Source organism: Crinia signifera, chromosome 6, assembly GCF_055691185.1.
Source record: "Crinia signifera chromosome 6, ASM5569118v1, whole genome shotgun sequence".
Lineage (NCBI taxonomy): Eukaryota > Metazoa > Chordata > Amphibia > Anura > Myobatrachidae > Crinia > Crinia signifera.
Window position 1 is genome coordinate 169,690,572 of NC_139222.1, and position 19,687 is coordinate 169,710,258.

The 19,687-nt window shown below is 47.1% G+C and overlaps 1 protein-coding gene across 3 annotated transcripts; it reads right to left on the bottom strand.

Annotated features, from left to right (window-relative positions):
* Positions 1-530: 530 nt before the first annotated feature.
* On the bottom strand, positions 531-13,260 carry LRRC59 (leucine rich repeat containing 59). 3 transcript variants are annotated; one of them, XM_083148083.1, is made up of 8 exons: positions 13,158-13,260; positions 8,070-8,178; positions 5,162-5,221; positions 4,109-4,267; positions 3,776-3,880; positions 3,027-3,099; positions 2,764-2,937; positions 531-1,347 (listed from the first exon to the last, which is right to left on the bottom strand). In XM_083148083.1, the coding sequence occupies exons 1-8, from the start codon at positions 13,163-13,165 to the stop codon at positions 1,100-1,102; spliced, it is 936 nt and encodes a 311-aa protein (XP_083004209.1). In that variant the 5' UTR covers positions 13,166-13,260; the 3' UTR covers positions 531-1,099. The 3 variants fall into 3 exon arrangements, with proteins under 3 accessions (XP_083004209.1, XP_083004210.1, XP_083004211.1); XM_083148084.1 differs by having other exon boundaries at positions 13,075-13,195; XM_083148085.1 differs by having other exon boundaries at positions 13,071-13,184.
* Between the last annotated feature and the right edge of the window lie 6,427 nt (positions 13,261-19,687).

A 19,687-nucleotide genomic window follows, 5' to 3' on the forward strand; every position in this document is an offset into this window, starting at 1 on the left:
CTGGTCCTCAGCTACAAAATAAATGACAGGGGGGGCACGTGCCCAGGTGCCCCCCCCCTGAATCCGCCACTGGGAACATACAGTGAAGGAGGGGCAGGCTGGGGGACATACAGTGAGTGGGGGACCATTCTGATGTGATTAATGATTCAAAGAATGTCAGGCTGAATGGTCGGCCCCCACACATTTACACTTCACCAAATCTGGCCCTCGTCGCAAAAAAATTTGGACACCCCTGATTTAAGTGCTCTATTTTTAAATTGTGACGCTGGACACCTCAAATATGTTTGATTACTCTGTCTTTATACATGACTGTTACTATTTCATGACTGTTAATATGCAGTCTTACAATAAAATACTTTAAAAACAAAAAAAAGAAGATCCAGATATAGATGTACAGCACGTGTATATCTGCAATACAAAAATTCATATCTTACACAAAGGCAACAGCCTTACATCCAGCTCTAAATGAGCACCTACGTAACAATCTATTTCTGACAGAACAGCAGGCAACCTGGCAAACCACAGCAGAGTAGCGGTAAACAAGATGTTTTTATTATTTGTTCATGGAAATTTGGTATCCACTGTAATCCTTAAGATAACCTTATAGTAGTTTACAAAGAACCCTTACAATGTTGCATTGCAGAAAAGTCAGAGGGAGAGAGTAGCTTGGTCCCGGACCCTACTACCAGATTTGTAAAATGAAGAATGCACAATGCCACAGATGTTTCATCCATTTTTCTGTATAGGAAGCAGACCACACAATCCATATAAAAATATAGCAAGTCAATCTATACACAAGGTAACCGTTCTTGTCTCTGTAAATTGGAAAAGCCATAGAAATGTAGCAGGACACCTTTCTTTTAAAGCACATCATCTTCTTACATACAATCAAGATAGAGTCAAGACAGGAAGCCTTTGTCCTCTCGTAGGGATACCAAAAATGTATTCAATACATAATGGGAATAGATGGAAGGAAGTTCCTATTCTAAAAAAAAACAAACAAGTGAATACTTAAAACAACATGGAGCAAGCTCCAAGCCTAATACAAACACCCTGAAAGGGAGCTAACCCTTTTGTTTTTTTACAATGTCCTGTGTCATTACTGTGGTGATCCTGTGAACTGTAGAACGCTTTCCAGCATGTGATAGCCTCGTAGAGTACTCATTGTGTCTTCATACACTGCATTGAGACTGGAGCAGACACTCTGAGTCTGAAGCTGAGTATAGCGACACACTGCAACACTTCCCAGAGTCATCATGAGAATGAAGAGGACGATCCGTATGAGTATCCCTAACCACGAACTCCGCCGGAGCTGCTGCTTCTTCTTTACAGGCACAGTAGTGGTTTCTGGCAAGGGAGAGAGAGTTATTTATATTTTAAAAATAGAAATAACCTTTCTACTGACTGGATACAAAAAGGACACATATATATATATCACTGTTGGGATGCTTGTATTTGGTAAAGAACATTAAAAGAATAAATCTAATATAGATCTTAAGAGGTCTAAAATATTCAAAGATAAGCTGGGCACACACTGGCCAATATATCATTAGGGGATGCAGTTGAAATCCCGGCAGTCGGAATCCCGGCGGTCAAAATACCGACGGCCGAAATCCTGGCACTTTGTCCCTCTGTGGGTGTCCACATCACCCATAAAGAGAATAAATTAGTGTGCCGAGCATAGCGAGGCACCGGGCCTGCTGCGTGGCGAGCGCAGCAAGCCCGCAAGGGGGGGGGGGGGGGGGGCGGGGCATCCACGCCCCCCCCCCCCTGGTCGGGATTCCGGCGTCGGGATTTTGACCACCGGGATTTCATAGCCCATCATAAGCCCATCGTTGGGTATTTTTCCCCAATATGTCTGAGAACGATGTCGCTCACTGACCTATCGCATTGAGTAACTCAGTATAAGCGTGTATACTCTAGATCGGCCACTCTGTTGGGATGACGGTCAGGTGTGGACCTAGCCTAAAGGTGCCCATGCACTAGGCCGATTTCAACCGATACCTACACCTCAGGTCCGATGAGTGGTTCTGTGTGCATCGGACCTGTTGTCTGTCCGACTCGGCCCCCCTACTGGCGGTGTCTAACGGGGTCGCATGCGATATATCACATGTGAAAGGACTGCATGCGATCCTGCCGCCCAGGAAGGTTGGATATACACTGCTGTGATACATTGTAGTAGTGTATCGCCACCTTCAGAGTCATCTACCACTGGATCTACCCTTTCAATACAAAGGGAGTAATTGAGATTACATGTCAGATATTATCACATGTATTTAACAAATACTTTCCTAGACACTATTGGATTGATTAAGATGTGATGGATGCCCATAGCAACCAATCAGAATCTATTAATGAAGCACATTCTAGAAGTTACTAAAAACAGATTGGCTTCCCATATCCGATCTTCAATAGAACTCCCGTATAACTGAGCATTTGGGAGGGTGCGAAAAGTTACTATGGAAACATTTTATCTCCATTCCACATGTTCTATTATTCCCAATACAATCTTTGTTCTATGCTAAGTGAAATAGGATTGGATTTACTTTGGGTATTTTACATTTACTCTATGCAATAGTGGATAGGAGGGGCTTATTGTGTGATAAATGGACATCATTCTGATCAATAGGCAGTGACATAGAAAGACAAAGCCAATTAGGAGACAGCAGGAAAATGTGAATACTAGTGAATTTCTTTTTGCAGGATTACATCCTTTCTGGTTTATCTGGTGAGGGCTACTCATATGAAAGAAACCCCACTCACTGTGATTATTAGAGGGCTCTCTTCCTGCCTTCTTCTTGATCTCTTGCTGAGCTGCCTGAAGAGCATCGTAGTCCCTCCTCTTGCGCGCTTTTTGTTGAGCTTTCTGTTTGCGGCGCTGTTCCCGCTCCCTCTCCTCTTTCTTTTTCTGCTCAGCCTCACGTTTCTGCTTCTGTGCTGAAAGCAATACCAACATATCTATGAATACAGAGGAATCTGTGCTCAGGACAATCTACACGCCTATAAATGAAGGTGATTGCACACACCTTGCTCTTCCAAAAGCTTGCGCTGCATTTCTCGTTCTTGTTCAGCCTGAATAACTTTCATGTACTCTAGAACCTATACAAAACAGAGTAACATTAAGCAGGATTCCTCAATTACAAATAAAACCACATGAACATTGCTGAGTGTTTCAACTAACAAATTCTGTTTTTATTTATTAGAAAGAATTGTATACAATGACTCACATTACAAAGTGGTGCAGTGGTAAATAAGCATTTTCTGTTACAGGAACAATAGCTAAAACAAATATGACTGTGTGCCCGATTCAGATGTGACTGGCAATAGCACTAATATGTTAATGCAGCAGGCGTTACACCTCCCGATTGATCGTTAGTTATCCACCCTAGCATGCAGCATTGTAACATCTACCACACCACAACATTTTTAAACTATAACCTGCGCACGACAGAAATTCAAATAAAGTTTGAACTTCATGAACTAATGTCAACCTCATCAACTATGTTACCACTGGCTGGCACATTATACATGGTTTTTGCACAAGCCAGCACCTGTAACTCCAACCAAGAGGCCAACAAATCTGTCATCCGGCGGAGATATTGGCCTCATCAAAAATGTGGGGACACGCCTCTGTATTGGTAAACTGAGGCCGCCTCCCCTGAATGGCAGCAGACTGCAAATCAGTAACAGACTGCTTCAGTATGGGTCCAGCACTTGTACCAAATATCACTAATTGGTAGCATGAATACTGTACAATGTTCCATTTCATACTTACTTTTTGGGCACACTCCTTGCACTGTTTCTCATCTAAGCAGTCTCCAGCAACAGTGGCCAAAGCAGGGATCAATGGATTGTCCTTTAAGTCCAACCACTTCAAGTTCTATAAAGAATGCAAATATTAATGTACCACGGCTGCAGTCCAACTCTACCCTCATTGCCAAAGACATTTTTTGGTATATCATACCTATAGCATTAATGTTATTGTCATTGGTTTGAAAGGAAACACAGTGCTCAGTCATTCACACTCTATTTTTCTTATTGTACACATTTCTGTATGGAGAACTCTTTCAGCTACTGTATACTTCATAGACAAATTACTGGTCTTTACCTTGAGCTGAGCAAAGGTTACAGGCAACACTGACAAGCGGTTCTGTAGCAGATCAAGGTGCTGTAGGTTTACCAGCCGGCCAAATTCAGAAGGAAGCTGCAGGATCTGATTCTTGCTGAGGTCCAACCGTACAATGTGCGTGAGGGAACAAAACTCCCCCTGCAGAGACAAGCCACTATAGATATTAAGATGCCACAACAGTAAACATGACAAAATCATTTAACTTTATCTGTGTTGAAAATACAACAAAGGTAAAGACCACTTATACACCAAGATGCTGTGTCGCACCTGGGTTTTTGGACGCGGCTCCAACAAGTGCAACCCGGCCGTTGACCCCTTTTACACAGTGTCCCCATCCGGCATAATGCTGGGCTGGTGATGGCGGCGGGTCCATAGCCAGCGCTTGGAGATTACATCATCCCCAAGCACCGGGAAATTTGCCAGCCCCCTCAACGCCAACTAACACCCTTAGGGAAAGCCCAGCACCAAGGAATAACATGTACAAAATAAAAATATAAAGTGTCTCAAGGGAGAAGCAGAGGGCCCCACTCTTCCCTGCACAAACTATGGGCCTTATTTTGGTTCATTCTTTCTGACAAAATCCTTTTTAGATGGGCAAAACCATGTGCACTGCAGGGGTGCAGGTGTTACTTGTGCAGAGAGAATTAGATTTGGGTGGGGTTTTACTTCAAAGTGAGATCCCTATTGCAGTGTAAAAATAAAGCAGTCAGTATTTTCCCTGCACAGAAACAAAATTACTCACCCAAATCTAATTCTCTCTGCACATGTTACATCTGCCCCCCTTGCAGTGCACATGGTTTTGTCCATCTAAGAAGGATTTTGTCAGAAAGAATGAACCAAAATAAGGCCCAATATCTGCTCCACATGCAGAGGGACAGGAAAAAAGTATTTATAGTTTTTAAATATATATGTTTCCTGGCCATAGGTGTGCCTGTGGGTCTTCTCTTTGGGTGTGCAACCTTGGGAATGACATGGAAAGTATTTACTCTCCTTAAAAACGACATGATCTCTTTGACACATGCAATTTCTTACCGGTAATGTTGTCAGCTTGTTACAAGACAGATCCAGCTTTGTGGCCTTGGGGAGGGCAGCCTGAATACAGAAACAGAGAAAGTGGGCAAGTGAAAAGAAGCACAATAAAAATGAAAATCTATAGAAAGAAAAGGGAAAAACATATCTTGAGACAAAAATAATTTGAGACGGTTGTGCTATTATTAGCAATAAGAGACCTCCCTTCACAGCTACATAAACATTCATCAGTGCTACTTCTGCATCAATGTATCAGCACTCAGACTGACCTCAGTGGTCAGAGGTAAGCTAGAAGAAGCTATTGGACTAGGGCAGTGGTTCCCAAACTGTGTGCCTAGGCACCCTGGGGTGCCTCAGGACACTTACAGGGGTGCCTTTGGGTTGGTGGACCCGGATCAATTCATATTAGTTATGTGCAATGTACCAGGCAAAAACAAGTGCTTTTGGCTGCCAATCATAATATATGTGGACAAACAGAAGCAAATCCTGTCCCTCACCAGATAACTGTGACATATAAACACAATGCACTTCATTTAATATTTTTTTCTGAATTTCTCGATAAGAAGCATTTGGCCTAGGGGTGCCATGAAAATATTTTGATGCTCTAGGGCACCGTGATTCAAAAAAGTTTGCGAACCACTGGACTAGGGGATATTCAATGTTGATTTTGACTGTTAGAACGTTTCAGATAGTCAGAATATTGGCCAATTCCACGTCAATTGGACAGTCAGAACTAAATCTTCCGAATATCGGAAACGTTCCGGCAGTTGGAATACACCAATCTACACCAGTAGATGGTCGAATCCACATATATTTTGCCAAAAACAGTCACAAATCTGACAATCCAGCAGCCATTTTTGCACATGCATACGCATAGCGGCATGCTGCAGTATTTGCAGACTGTGACTGGGATTAGTCACAAACTGAGTGACAGGTAGATAGCGTTTGGGGGAGGTAACAGAGAGTAGTCGGGTAAATGCAGGTGTGTCATGGCTGTTCAGATGGCATTTTTTGGGTGTGCATAAATTAGCAGAAGAACTTTTTTTCAAGCACAAAAAGTGTAAAGAGAAACTAGTTTTTTTCTCTACATACCTAGGGGTAAATTTACTAAAGTTATTAAAAATGAAAAGAGGTAATGTTGCCCATAGCAACCAATCAGAATTTGTCTATCATTTTCTAGGATACAATAGAGCAGGGGTCCTCAGACTATTTTGTTCTGGGACCCAATCAGACATTAAATAATGACAGGATCCCAGCAAATTGCTGCAGAAGGTCATTACATCACATGTGTAGTCAGCAGACAGCACATACAGTATGTTACTGTATACATCCTTGCTGGCGGGTCGCCAGAACGTACGCGCTGGCGACCCGCCAGCAGTCTCGCCAGCGAGGAGACTGAGACGCGCGTGCGTCTCACGCGCGTCTCAGTCTCCGTCGCTAGCGCGACGGAAACCCTGTCCGTCTCCGCCTCAGGGAGACGGACAGGGTTAGGGGGGGTTAGGGGGGGTGCGGGCAGGCGGCGGGGACCCCGGGTTACCGCCGGCGGAACGGATCGAAGCGCCGTCGGAAGGGGACGCGCACGCCGCTCGTGCGCGCGCGTCCCCTTCTCACCATCGCCATGGCGCTGGCGGGGGATGGCGGCTGGCGACGCCAGCGCCATCCCCTGCAAAGATGGGACCTGACCCATCTGTACATGGCAGCATTGTGGAGGCACAAAATAATGTGGGGAGCCTGAAGTAACAGACAATGCAACAGATTTTTCAGACTCCTTGAATCACTGACTATTAGAAAAGTCATCAGCCTGATGACAAGCAACATGGAGTGGCGACCCCATGCTGAGAAGGTCAGGACCCAATTTGGGGTCAGGACCTACAGTTTGAGAACCGCTGCAATAGAGAAATGATAGACAGAATCCTATTGATTTCTATGGGCTACATCACCAATTTTCAATTTTAGAAGTTTTAGTAAATTTACCTAGTATCAGTAAGCATGCAGTGACTACAGGCAACCATTTATTAGAATGCTTTTTAGGTTGATAATATTCTTCAGAAGTATGAATTTGGTACAAACCAAAGAGTAAATAGAAAACTGCACAGTCACTACACCTGCCGGTAAGGTGAATCAGCAAAAAAATTAAATAAATGCAGCAGCCCTTAAATAAATTATTTGCAGTGTTTAGAAAAAATAATCATATTTATTTATCATTAGGTGGTATCCTACTCCAAAGATGGCAGATGACGATTGGGCAGATGTATTAAGCCTGGCGAAGAGAAAGTGGAAGGTGATAACGCACCAGCCAATCAGCTGTGTTTGAAAAAAATGATAGTTGGGAGTTGATTGGCTGGTGTATTGTCACCTTCTACTTTTATCTCCACTTTATCTCTTCACCAGGATTAATACATCTGCCCCAATATGACTTATTTTCTACCTTTGTGCTCCCTCTAATGAGACAGAACTGAGCATGTGCAATTATTTGAACAAATGTTTCAAAAGAGACAACAGATGGTTCCAGCATCACCCACAAGGAATGTGGCACAATGTATATACATGATCGCAAGTACCACATATGTTTAAAAGCAACCAAAGAGTATACATGCTAATAATAGCAATTATTTTAGGGACAAGGACTGTTAAGCATTTTAAACAATGAAATACAGAGCTGTATAAGATGCATTTGTGAGAAATATCTGTGAACGGACTCATTTAGTACATTAGAAGAAAAAGACACAGTGGCTGGAATGTAATATGGCTGCATTTTCTGAAAAGACATGATAATTTGGGTTGTAGCCATGGGATTTAAAGGAACACTTTTTTACAAGGTAAAACCAGGCTGCTTTAGTCTTTATAAAATATTGTTACTTATAATCTTATTGCAAAATTAGATCCTACTATATTTCCACCAATAACTTACTAGTTCTCGCACTGGGATTTCACTCAGGTCACTTAAACTCAAGTCCAGTTCATTTCCATCTAGTTTGTCTCGGAGGTTTCCGGCTTTCCCAGCAACACGTGACATTTTCCTGAATAAGAAAACACTTAATCCATCACTTTGATGTTTCTGTCCATCCCTCTTTCTCCACCAAATGTTTCCAGTTTCTTACTAGTGCAATCAACCACACTATACAATACTGCCCAACTCAATCCCAAATACAACCTTTACACACTACTCAATAATTATATAGTTACATTTTTTTTATTCCAGTTTCTCCATGCTAGACACTGGGCCAAAGTCCTTACCCACTGCACTTTTTGTACAAAGCCAAAACGACGGGGCTAACATACTGTAGCATGCAGAACACACTATATCGGAAGCTGATACAACGGGTTTTGACCGAACATCAAGCCCTGGTGCAGCGTGCACACTACTCAATTATGGCCTCTATCTGACAGATATAGCCATTACTTATACTGCTTTAATATTGCAAAATGCAGGGTTGCATCGTGACTTTGAAACGGTTCAGTCCCGATGCGACTCTGCATTTTGCTGTCTTCAGGCCCCTTCAGTGACCCGCCAATATTGCTGGTTTGCTGACATTATGGCGGGGCAGAGCAGCTGAGCACCATCAAAAAGCAGGGGAGGAGGCAGTGCTTGGAGCTGACTCTGCTCCAAGCTCTGCCTCCTCCATTAGTGTGAACGGGAACCGGGTCCCTCGACACGGTTAACATGTTTAACCTGTTTACACTGCAGAGTAACCTGGCAACAAACAGGTAAGAACCCTGCTTTTTTAGTGGGTCATAATGCAGGGTTGCTGGACCCGCTAAGCCCTTTCACATCGCACCTAAAACCAGGTTGAACTAGCAAGAAACCGGCATGGAGCTAGTATTTTGAAGGGGATGTCAAGATATAGAGTGATATTTAGAGATGACAAATGCAGTTGAGTGACATATAACATTATCTGCACTACTGACGTCACCTATACATAAAACGTGTAGCCTGCAGAGCTTAAGTGGTCATCTTAAATGGTCATGTAGTTTTTCTTTTAGTTTCCTTATTCAGTTAAGGTGAACTCCCCACTCCCATTATCACCCTTATCTTCAACCATTTTTTCTACTTGTGTTGCGTTATTTTCACCTCAGCACTAGACTGTCTCTTGCACTATCAAACTAGTCTCTTATTACTTTGCCAGATTAGGCCCACAGTCCCTGTCTCCATCTACACATCAGCCCAGGCTTTGGAGTCTCTCTCTCTCCATCCAGCAACACACGCAGCCATTCTTTCACTCTCCATTTGGCAACCCACAGTACCCCTCTCTCTAACAACCTACAGTCTCCTACTGATAACCTAGTCCCTATATTCTCCCTCTACGCTCTGCCAGCCCAGTCCCTATTTTCTCCCTCTATGCTCTGCCAGCCCTGTCCCTATATTCTCCCTCTACGCTCTGCCAGCACAGTCCCTATATTCTCCCTCTACGCTCTGCCAGCCCAGTCCCTATATTCTCCCTCTATGCTCTGCCAGCCCAGTCCCTATATTCTCCCTCTATGCTCTGCCAGCCCAGTCCCTATTTTCTCCCTCTATGCTCTGCCAGCCCTGTCCCTATATTCTCCCTCTACGCTCTGCCAGCACAGTCCCTATGTTCTCCCTCTACGCTCTGCCAGCCCAGTCCCTATATTGTCCCTCTATGCTCTGCCAGCCCAGTCCCTATATTCTCCCTCTATGCTCAGCCAGCCCAGTCCCTATATTCTCCCTCTATGCTCTGCCAGCCCAGTCCCTATATTCTCCCTCTATGCTCTGCCATCCCAGTCCCTATATTCTCTCTCTATGCTATGCCAGCCCTGTCCCTATATTCTCCCTCTACGCTCTCCCAGCCCAGTCCCTATATTCTCCACTGAAAATCCAGCATTCTGCAGTGAATTACCTGACCCAGCATCACCTACAGTTTGCACAGCCAGGACAATGAACTTCATACTGAACCATTCTATGTACCAGAGCCATGGTTCCTCAATCCTGTGCATTCCCTATTCACTCTGCATGCTTTCTGCCCCTAGCAGGGTGTGCTGTGGCATGGCCCACGGTGCAAAGCTATTAGGGGTCAAGGGTGCAGGTGGAGGGGGAAGAGGAGGATAGGAGGAGAGAGAGGACTACTTTGTCCATTCTCTTTACCTGCTGCCTCGTGTCCTGCCATGCTCACTTCTTGCCTCAGGTTTCCTTACCTGCACCTCATGTCACCTGTCTGTCTCCCCCTCCCTCTAGATTGTAAGCTCCTTAGAGCAGGGCCCTCCTCCCTCCTGTTCTCACTGCACTCTTCTTGTATTTCAACTACAGCTCTCTTACTCATCTACAATCTATACCTGCATCTATTCTCATTCACTTCCTTATATCTCAGCTGTATTGTGTACTAAGAATTGTGCTTTAATTGTGTTATGACTAGTTCTGTGTACCCTGTACTGTTCTTTTGTGTTCTATATGTACAGTACTGGCTGGTGCAATCACCATGTGGCGCCGCTGATTGGCTGCCTGGGTGCTGCACAGCTCAGTAATGATATGTTCCCCATGTCTGTGACCCTCATTAGAGTACATCTAGTATATATATCAGTACTGTTACTGGCTACCTAGCTGGCTGTGCAATCACCATGTGGCGCCGCTGATTGGCTGACTGGGTGCTGCACAGCTCAGTAATTATATGGTCCCCATGTCTGTGCTCCTCATTAGAGTACATCTAGTTTATATATATCAGTACTGTTACTGGCTGTGCAATCACCATGTGGCGCCGCTGAATGGCTGCCTGGGTACTGCACAGCTCGGTAAATATGTTCCCCATGTCCGTGTCCCTTATTAGAATGCGTCTTGTGCATATCTGTATGTGTGATGTACATTTGTACTGCCATTGTTGCCTGTTCCTTGTACTGATAACCCTTTGTATTGCAGTATGTGCATTGTTATTTTTATTGTCTGTAAAGCGCCTTGAGTCCTGTTGGAGAAAGTGCGCTATATAAATAAAACTTACTTACTTACTTACTATTCTCCCTCTATGCTCTGCCAGCCCAGTCCCTTTATTCTCCCTCTATGCTCTGCCAGCACAGTCCCTATATTCTCCCTCTATGCTCTGCCAGCCCAGTCCCTATATTCTCTGCCAGGATTCAGTATGAAATACCGGCGGTCGGGATGCCGGCGTTCAAAATCCCGACCGCCGAAATCCCGACAAGGGGGGCGGACGTGGACCCCCCCCCCCCTTGCGGGCTCGCTGCGCTCGCCACGCTAATTTATTCTCCCTTCAGGGGTGTCGTGGACACCCACGGAGGGAGAAAGTGTCGGGATTTCGGCGTTCGGGATTCCGGCGTCGGGATTCTGAACGCCAGGATCCCGACCGCCGGGATTTTAACTGCATCCCCTCTGCCAGCCTTGTCCCTATTTTCTCCCTCTATGCTCTGCCAGCTCAGTCCCTATATTCTCCCTCTATGCCATGGGTCCTCAAACTGCGGCCCTCCAGATGTTGTGAAACTACAAATCCCAGCATGCCTTGCCACAGTTTTAACACTCCCTTATAGCAAAACTGTTGCAAGCCATGCTGGGATTTGTAGTTTCACAACATCTGGAGGGCCGTAGTTTGAGGACCCATGCTCTATGCTCTGCCAGCCCAATCCCTTTATTCTCCCACTATGCTCTGCCAGCACAGTCCCTATATTCTCCCTCTATGCTCTGCCAGCACAGTCCCTATATTCTAGGCCAGCCCAGTCCCTTTATTCTCCCTCTATGCTCTGCCAGCTCAGTCCCTATATTCTCCTTCTATGCTCTGCCAGCCCAGTCCCTATATTCTCCTTCTATGCTCTGCCAGCCCAGTCCCTATATTCTCCTTCTATGCTCTGCCAGCCCAGTCCCTTTATTCTCCTTCTATGCTCTGCCAGCTCAGTCCCTATATTCTGCTTCTATGCTTTGCCAGCCCAGTCCTTATATTCTCCTTCTATGCTCTGCCAGCCCAGTCCCTATATTCTCCCTCTATGCTCTGCCAGCCCAGTCCCTATATTCTCCTTCTATGCTCTGCCAGCCCAGTCCCTATATTCTCCCTCTATGCTCTGCCAGCCCAGTCCCTATATTCTCCCTCTATGCTCTGCCAGCCCAGTCCCTATATTCTCCCTCTATGCTCTGCCAGCCCAGTCCCTATATTCTCCCTCTATGCTCTGCCAGCCCAGTCCCTATATTCTCCCTCTATGCTCTGCCAGCCCAGTCCCTATATTCTCCCTCTATGCTCTGCCAGCCCAGTCCCTATATTCTCCTTCTATGCTCTGCCAGCCCAGTCCCTATATTCTCCCTCTATGCTCTGCCAGCCCAGTCCCTATATTCTCCCTCTATGCTCTGCCAGCCCAGTCCCTATATTCTCCCTCTATGCTCTGCCAGCCCAGTCCCTATATTCTCCCTCTATGCACTGCCAGCCCAGTCCCTATATTCTCCCTCTACGCTCTGCCAGCCCAGTCCTTATATTCTCACTCTATGCTCTGCCAGCCCAGTCCTTATATTCTCCCTCTATGCTCTGCCAGCCCAGTCCCTATATTCTCCCTCTATGCTCTGCCAGCCCAGTCCCTATATTCTCCCTCTATGCTTTGACAGCCCAGTCCCTATATTCTCCTTCTATGCTCTGCCAGCCCAGTCCCTATATTCTCCCTCTATGCTCTGCCAGCCCAGTCCCTATATTCTTCCTCTATGCTCTGCCAGCCCAGTCCCTATATTCTCCCTCTATGCTTTGACAGCCCAGACCCTATACTCTCTGCCAGCGCAGTACCTATACTATACCTCCATACTCTTGCAGCCCAGTCATTTTATTCTCTCTATGGTTAGAATTTAGCAACTATCTATATGCTCTGACAGCCCTGGCGTCACAGTCTACCCCAGTTTTTCTGTCTCATCACTTCGTGCACAAATCCCATAAGAGGTGTGTTCTGTATACGCATCTTCCATTGTGCTTTGGCCTTAATTTACCAACCGTCTTTAAACCGGCGTCTCAAACGATGCGCTCCGTCAGTGTAGTGAATGGATTGAAATGCTTGCCTGGCAGATACTACTCACTTCCTCATCCACGTCACACCTACATCGGCCAAATCCAACGAGACGGCGAGCGGACACTACAGAAGACCGTGGCCAAACTGGGTTGTGCGCCACCTACTGGCCGGAGTTACTAACACGGAGATTGCATGTGTTTTTATAATTTATTAAGGTGTGTATTTGTGGGGAAAATAAATTATGGTACTTCCTCATCTTTGCGGACACAGCTTATGCTACGGAATATAGGTAGCGTAACCCATACTACTCTGGGTCCACACCACCCTGCTGTGTCCATGCCACCATCTATTACCTTTAGTAAAGTTGTGGTGAGCGAAGGGAGACACAGAGGGGTAGATTTATTATAGCGGCGCCTATCGCGCCGCTTTAACAGTTCCTGCTTCGCCTCATTAGCGAGGCGAAGCAGGAGGGGACACCGACAAGATCTACTAAGATCTTGCCGCCGGAGTGGGGGAGCGCTAACTCCCCCCTCCGGCGATGTCCCCTCAAGCTGACAGCACGTCAGTTAACACTGACGCGCTGTCTGCTTCTCCCCGGCCGGCTGGACTGCGCATGCGCGGGATCTCGCTACTCACGCGAGATCCCAGCGCAGCTCAGAGCCAGCAGCAGGGACAGCGCTGTCCCTGTTGTAGACATAGGGCATCATAGGCGAATCTAGAATTATGGTAATGGGTGGTCCCAGATCTAGAGACAACAGCAGGGGGACCTTTGCGCGGCGCAGCCGTGCGGCAAAAAGGGGCGTGGCCTCATGTGAAGGAGGCGTGGCATCACAAAAAGGGGTGTGGTATTACACTTTAGACCATACCCAGTAATGCCCATTACACATTTTAGCAAACTACGTAATGCCCATTACACATAAAGCCACACGCCGTAATGCCAATTACACATAAGGCCACACACCATAATGCCCATTACACATTGTGCCACTCATCATGATGCCCATGATAACAAGCCGTAATGCCCATTACATATTTGCCACATAAGTGCTGCTTACCTACGTGCTCATTGCTAGGGGGTTCTTGCCAGAGGCGTAACTATAACTTTGTGGGCCCCATAGCAAAATATTCAAAGGGGCCCCCCTACTGTTGTCATAATAATGTCTGTTTAGGTGGGGGGCATTGTAGTGGGGAGCTAAAGAGAAAGGTGTGTTAGATGTGTGAGCACTAGTGAGAGAGAATGGCAGAGAGAGACGTGAGCAAGAGTGAAAGGATGTGGGGGGGGGGGCACGGGACGGGGCAGAATGTAATGCTGCCCCAGTTCCCAGGGAGCAAGGAAAGGTGTCAGGAAGATAAAGGGGGGGAGATAGTGTGCCAGGTGGGGGGGGGGGGGGGGGAAATGGATAGAGAAAAGGGAAAGGTGGGAAGGAGAGAGATAAGGAGAAAAAGTCTAGGGGCAGAGAGATGGAGAGGGTGAGAGAGAGGATTGTGAGAAAGAGAGGGGGCAAGAGGAAAAAGAGTGCGGGGGACTGAGAAAAAGAGAGGGGGAGGGTAAAGATACAGGGGGGAGAGAGAGATGATAAAAGCAGGATTGTGACAGTGACAACGGTATCTCAAGATCCCATACCACCTGTACCTGTCCCAGTAAAGGCGGCCCTAATTCCTTGCTCTGCTCCATCCCCTCCTCCTTTCCACTTTCCCTTTAGTTCAGCTGCAGTAGAGATACAGCGCCGGGTCTCCTGTCACAGCCACGGTTCTTCTGCAAACTCAGGGCCGGGTCTCCTCTTCCTAGCGCCGGGTCTTACGCACACCCAGGGCTAGGTCTCCTGCAGACATGGCAGCGGGGGCTCCCGCAAATGTAGCACAGGGTCTCCAGTGCCTGGTTTCCGCTGACAGCAGGCTAGTTTCATTTTTCACTCTGGGGCTGGTCACTAGATTGTGACGTAGAGCCCCAGCAGCAGCACCACAAGAGAAGGAGAAGGAAAGGGGAGAGCCTGGATATACTAGCCCTCCTCCCCTTCATTGCGCAACCCACCGCCGCCACGCTGACAGACAGATCGGGCCAGTACAAATTGAAGAGGGTGCAGGGGATTGTGTGCTGGGTTCTCGGGCCCCCACAACCCGCCGGGCCCCATAGCAGCTGCACCCCCTGCACCCTCTATAGTTACGCCACTGGTTCTTGCTTAGCCATAGTACCCATTACACATGATGCCGCACACCATAGTACCCATTACACATGATGCCGCACACCATAGTACCCATTACACATGATGCCGCACACCATAGTACCCACTACACATGATGACGCGCACCATAGTACCCATTACACATGATGCTGCACACATAATGTCCCTTACACATGAAGCTGCACACATAATGGGCCTTATTCTGGTTGGTGCGGCCGGGCCGTACGCGTACGTTCCGGGGTTTTTCATGATCTGCGCATGCGTACATTCGCTAATGTGCAGGCGCGAACACTCCACAACGCTTACGGACGGGTCTCTCCGTGCAAAAAAACCTGTACGCGAGAGTACGGGCATTGGGGGCGGCATAGGGGCGTGTTGAGGGGAGCGGCCGAAATAATGAGGGAAAATGGGCGTAAACATGGGCGTACACGGGGGTGTGCACCAAAAATGAATGGTGCTACTACCGCACGATCGACTAAAGCACCGTTCATTTCGGACACAAAACAGGCGGCCGCCAACCGCCACCTCAGACCACCCCTACAGATACCGCATGCCAGCGTGCGCCTGGGTTTGCTAATTTACGCTGATTACTACTCAAACACATACACCTGAATGTAATAACCAATGCTGCAGTCTATTAAGTCCAAACCATGATTTCACTACCTGCAAGCCACACACAGCACTCAAACACATTGGAAGCTTATCTTTCTATACTTCTCTACATTTAAAGGTTTGTTTAATTTAAGGTAAGAATTTTTTTAAGACCTGCTTATATATGCTAAGGTAGGTATTTGTTAAACAGTTATACACATTCACTACGTGCTTTCATAGACTTTACACAGTAGCACACTCAATCTACACAAGTCGACATGTGTCAACGTGTTCACTCTAATACAAACATAGGTTTTGTATTTATGATACAATAACATAAACCACATCTAACACCTACAAAGGATGTTTCAGCAATGTTTTAAGCCCATGCCCACTATTTTGCACATTAATTAATTCAATCAATTAATTAATTTTCATAATTATAGTTGAAAGGCAAGATTTGCAGGTCCATATATGTGAAGGGTATGCCAGCGTACACGGACGTACGCTCACTCTCACGAGCGGTGACATAAGCTGAGTTTTCTATTGAAAACAATAGGGACCCGTCCGTGCAAGCTGGCGTACGCTCAGATAGCCGCAAGAAGTCGGTGGGAAGACGGACGAGAGACGTCCGTAAACGGTGGCGTACGCTCAATTGTACGCCAGTTGTCGGAGTGTAAGGGCTGGTCCGTCCGTGTACGTTGGCGTACGCTCAATTGTACGCCACTCCCCTTCGACGTTGTTTCTGCCCGTACGTATGCGGCTGATTTGTGGGTGGACTTAACCCCAACGGCCGCGTACGGATAGCATACGTTAATAGCGAACGTACGCACGTTTGGCCGCTACGATCAGAATAACCTCCATAGTCCCTTACACATGATGCTGCACACCATAATGCCCCTTACACATGATGCTGCACACATAATGCCCCTTACACATGATGCTGCACACCGTAATGCCCCTTACACATTAAGCCACACATTATGCGTAATGCCCCCACATACTGCCACTTGTAGCGTCCCTTAAGCAATGCCCCCAAAAGTGCCACTTACTGTACATTTTTATATGAGCCTTAGCTGCTGCTGCAGGGAGAGATGGAGAGCGGTGCAGCTGCTTCTATGGGGAGAGGAGCAGAGCGCAGCGCAGAGCACGCTCCCACTCCCCTCCTGGTGTCCCCTCTAGCCGAGTGGACATTTTAAATATTGTGCGCGCTGTTGTTGTGCGTGACATCGGGGGAGCACACCGGGCGCCGGCACCACATGATTAAAGGGGGTGAAATCGGGCAGAAGAATTGGAGCGGAAGCTGCAGGGGTGACAGTCATTGACAGCTGGGCAGAGAGCAGGGGGCTGCCCGGCTGTATTCAGAGCACTGCAGGTCACGGCTGTTTGAAATAATACCCCTTTCACAACAGAAAATGCAGGGATTTACCCGGGAATATGGTCCCAGGATCATGCAGGGACATTACCAGGCTGACCCCTTATACACCAGCCTAGTCCCTGCATTTTCGGTGTGAGGGGGAGAGACAACCACTCCCCTCTCCCTTCCCCCCTTTAACCAACCAGCTATATCTTCGGAACCAACTGACCCATTTACATGAGACCAGTATCATATTGAAGAACTTTTGAGTTGGCTTCGAATGATTTTGGTTCCGTGAAACTGCGCTGTTTGGTTCCAGAGAAATCTGCCCTCAAATAACATAAACAGTCAAAAAATTATATTTAAGAAATGAAAAAAAAAACGGTTTAACCTCAATATCCCTGGAACCAATTAACCCATATGGATCCAGCCTGGTATCCAGAGGCGTAGGGAGGGCGGAGCCACCGGAGCACACGCTCCGGGCGCAGTTGGGGCGCAGGGCGCCGCCCCCCCTCCGCACATGAGGTGAAGTCCTGCTGCCCTGCAATACTTAATTTTACACACGCAGGGCAGCGTGCGCCGGCGGCTGCCCTGCCCGGCGCCTGCCCCTGTCTGCCCTGCTCACCTGGTCCCGGCCTGCCGCCGTGACGTGATGGGGTCACGTCACTCCTCACTGCTTAGTCCAGTCCCTAATCAAGCTGCTGCTGCTGCTCCTGCTCGGGCCGGCTTCCGGGCAGCGCTGAGCAGCAGAAATAAGGAAGAAGACTCCTCCCTGCCTCTACAGAGAATGTCTGTGCTGGGCTCCTCAAGGTAAACTTTTTTTTTTTTTTTTTTTTTTAAATATAGATAAAGAATTAAGCGAATTATCATGGGGTCTGGGGGTTTGGAGGGGTCTGGGGGTTTGGATGGGGTCGGGGGGGGGGGGGGTTGGGATCTCTCTGATTTATGCTGCCACCCTGCTCTTCTCAAGGTGGATTTTAGTTTTTTACTAAAGTGGGAATAATCATGGGGTTTGGGGGATTTGTGGGGGAGAGGGGGGGTGAATCTCTCTTATATGTGTCTTATATAGCGCAGCAGATTCCGTTACAGTGTCTTATATAGCGCAGCAGATTCCGTTACAGCGTCTTATATAGCGCAGCAGATTCCGTTACAGTGTCTTATATAGCGCAGTGGATTCCGTTACAGTGTCTTATATAGCTCAGCGGATTCCGTTACAGTGTCTTATATAGCGCAGCAGATTCCGTTACAGTGTCTTATGTAGCGCAGCAGATTCCGTTACAGTGTCTTATATAGCGCAGCGGATTCCGTTACAGTGTCTTATATAGTGCAGCGGATTCCGTTACAGTGTCTTATATAGCGCAGCAGATTCCGTTACAGTGTCTTATGTAGCGTAGCAGATTCCGTTACAGCGTCTTATATAGCGCAGCAGATTCCGTTACAGTGTCTTATATAGCGTAGCGGATTCCGTTACAGTGTCTTATATAGTGCAGCAGATTCCGTTACAGTGTCTTATGTAGCGCAGCAGATTCCGTTACAGTGTCTTATGTAGCGCAGCAGATTCCGTTACAGTGTCTTATATAGCGCAGCAGATTCCGTTACAGCGTCTTATATAGTGCAGCAGATTCCGTTACAGCGTCTTATATAGCGCAGCGGATTCCGTTACAGTGTCTTATGTAGCGCAGCAGATTCCGTTACAGTGTCTTATATAGCGCAGCAGATTCCGTTACAGCATCTTATATAGTGCAGCAGATTCTGTTACAGCGTCTTATATAGCGCAGCGGATTCCGTTACAGTGTCTTATATAGCGCAGCAGATTCCGTTACAGTGTCTTATATAGCGCAGCAGATTCCGTTACAGTGTCTTATATAGCGCAGCAGATTACGTTACAGTGTCTTATATAGCGCAGCAGTTTCCGTTACAGCGTCCTATATAGCGCAGCAGACTCCGTTACAGCGTCTTATATAGCGCAGCAGATTCCGTTACAACGTCTTATATAGCGCAGCAGATTCCGTTACAGCGTCCTATATAGTGCAGCAGATTCCGTTACAGCGTCTTATATAGCGCAGCAGATTCTGCCACAGCGTCATATATTTCAAATGTAACATGCCAACACATGTTAGCCACGCCCCCAATTCATTACCCGGGGGGGGGCGCAAAATATGACCTTGCTCCGGGCACCATGGCACCTAGCTACACCGCTGCTGGTATCAGATTGAAGGCCCAGAGATTTGGGTTCGACTGAGATTAATCCTGAGCTTTAGTGATGCCGAAGGGGGAACTGGCAGCCGTTGAACTGGGTGGGGGTCGGAATTAGCAGGTCCCATGTTATCCTATAGGGAAAACGTTCCAGCTTTGCCTGGCCGTATCTCCGGTTCCCAGGGGGCTAGAGACACGAGGCTAGGCTTGTTGGAAAGCCCCATCCCTCAGCTACAAAATGGGCTAATGGGTGGTCCTGTGCACCCCCGG

Excerpts from the sequence above, each read along its gene's own strand:
- LRRC59 (XM_083148083.1), bottom strand. Across the intron at positions 3,100-3,775 it reads GCAAGGAGTGTGCCCAAAAA|GTTCTAGAGTACATGAAAGT; the intron begins GTAAGTATGAAA and ends TGTTTTGTATAG. Across the intron at positions 1,348-2,763 it reads AGAGCCCTCTAATAATCACA|AAACCACTACTGTGCCTGTA; the intron begins GTGAGTGGGGTT and ends CTCCCTTGCCAG.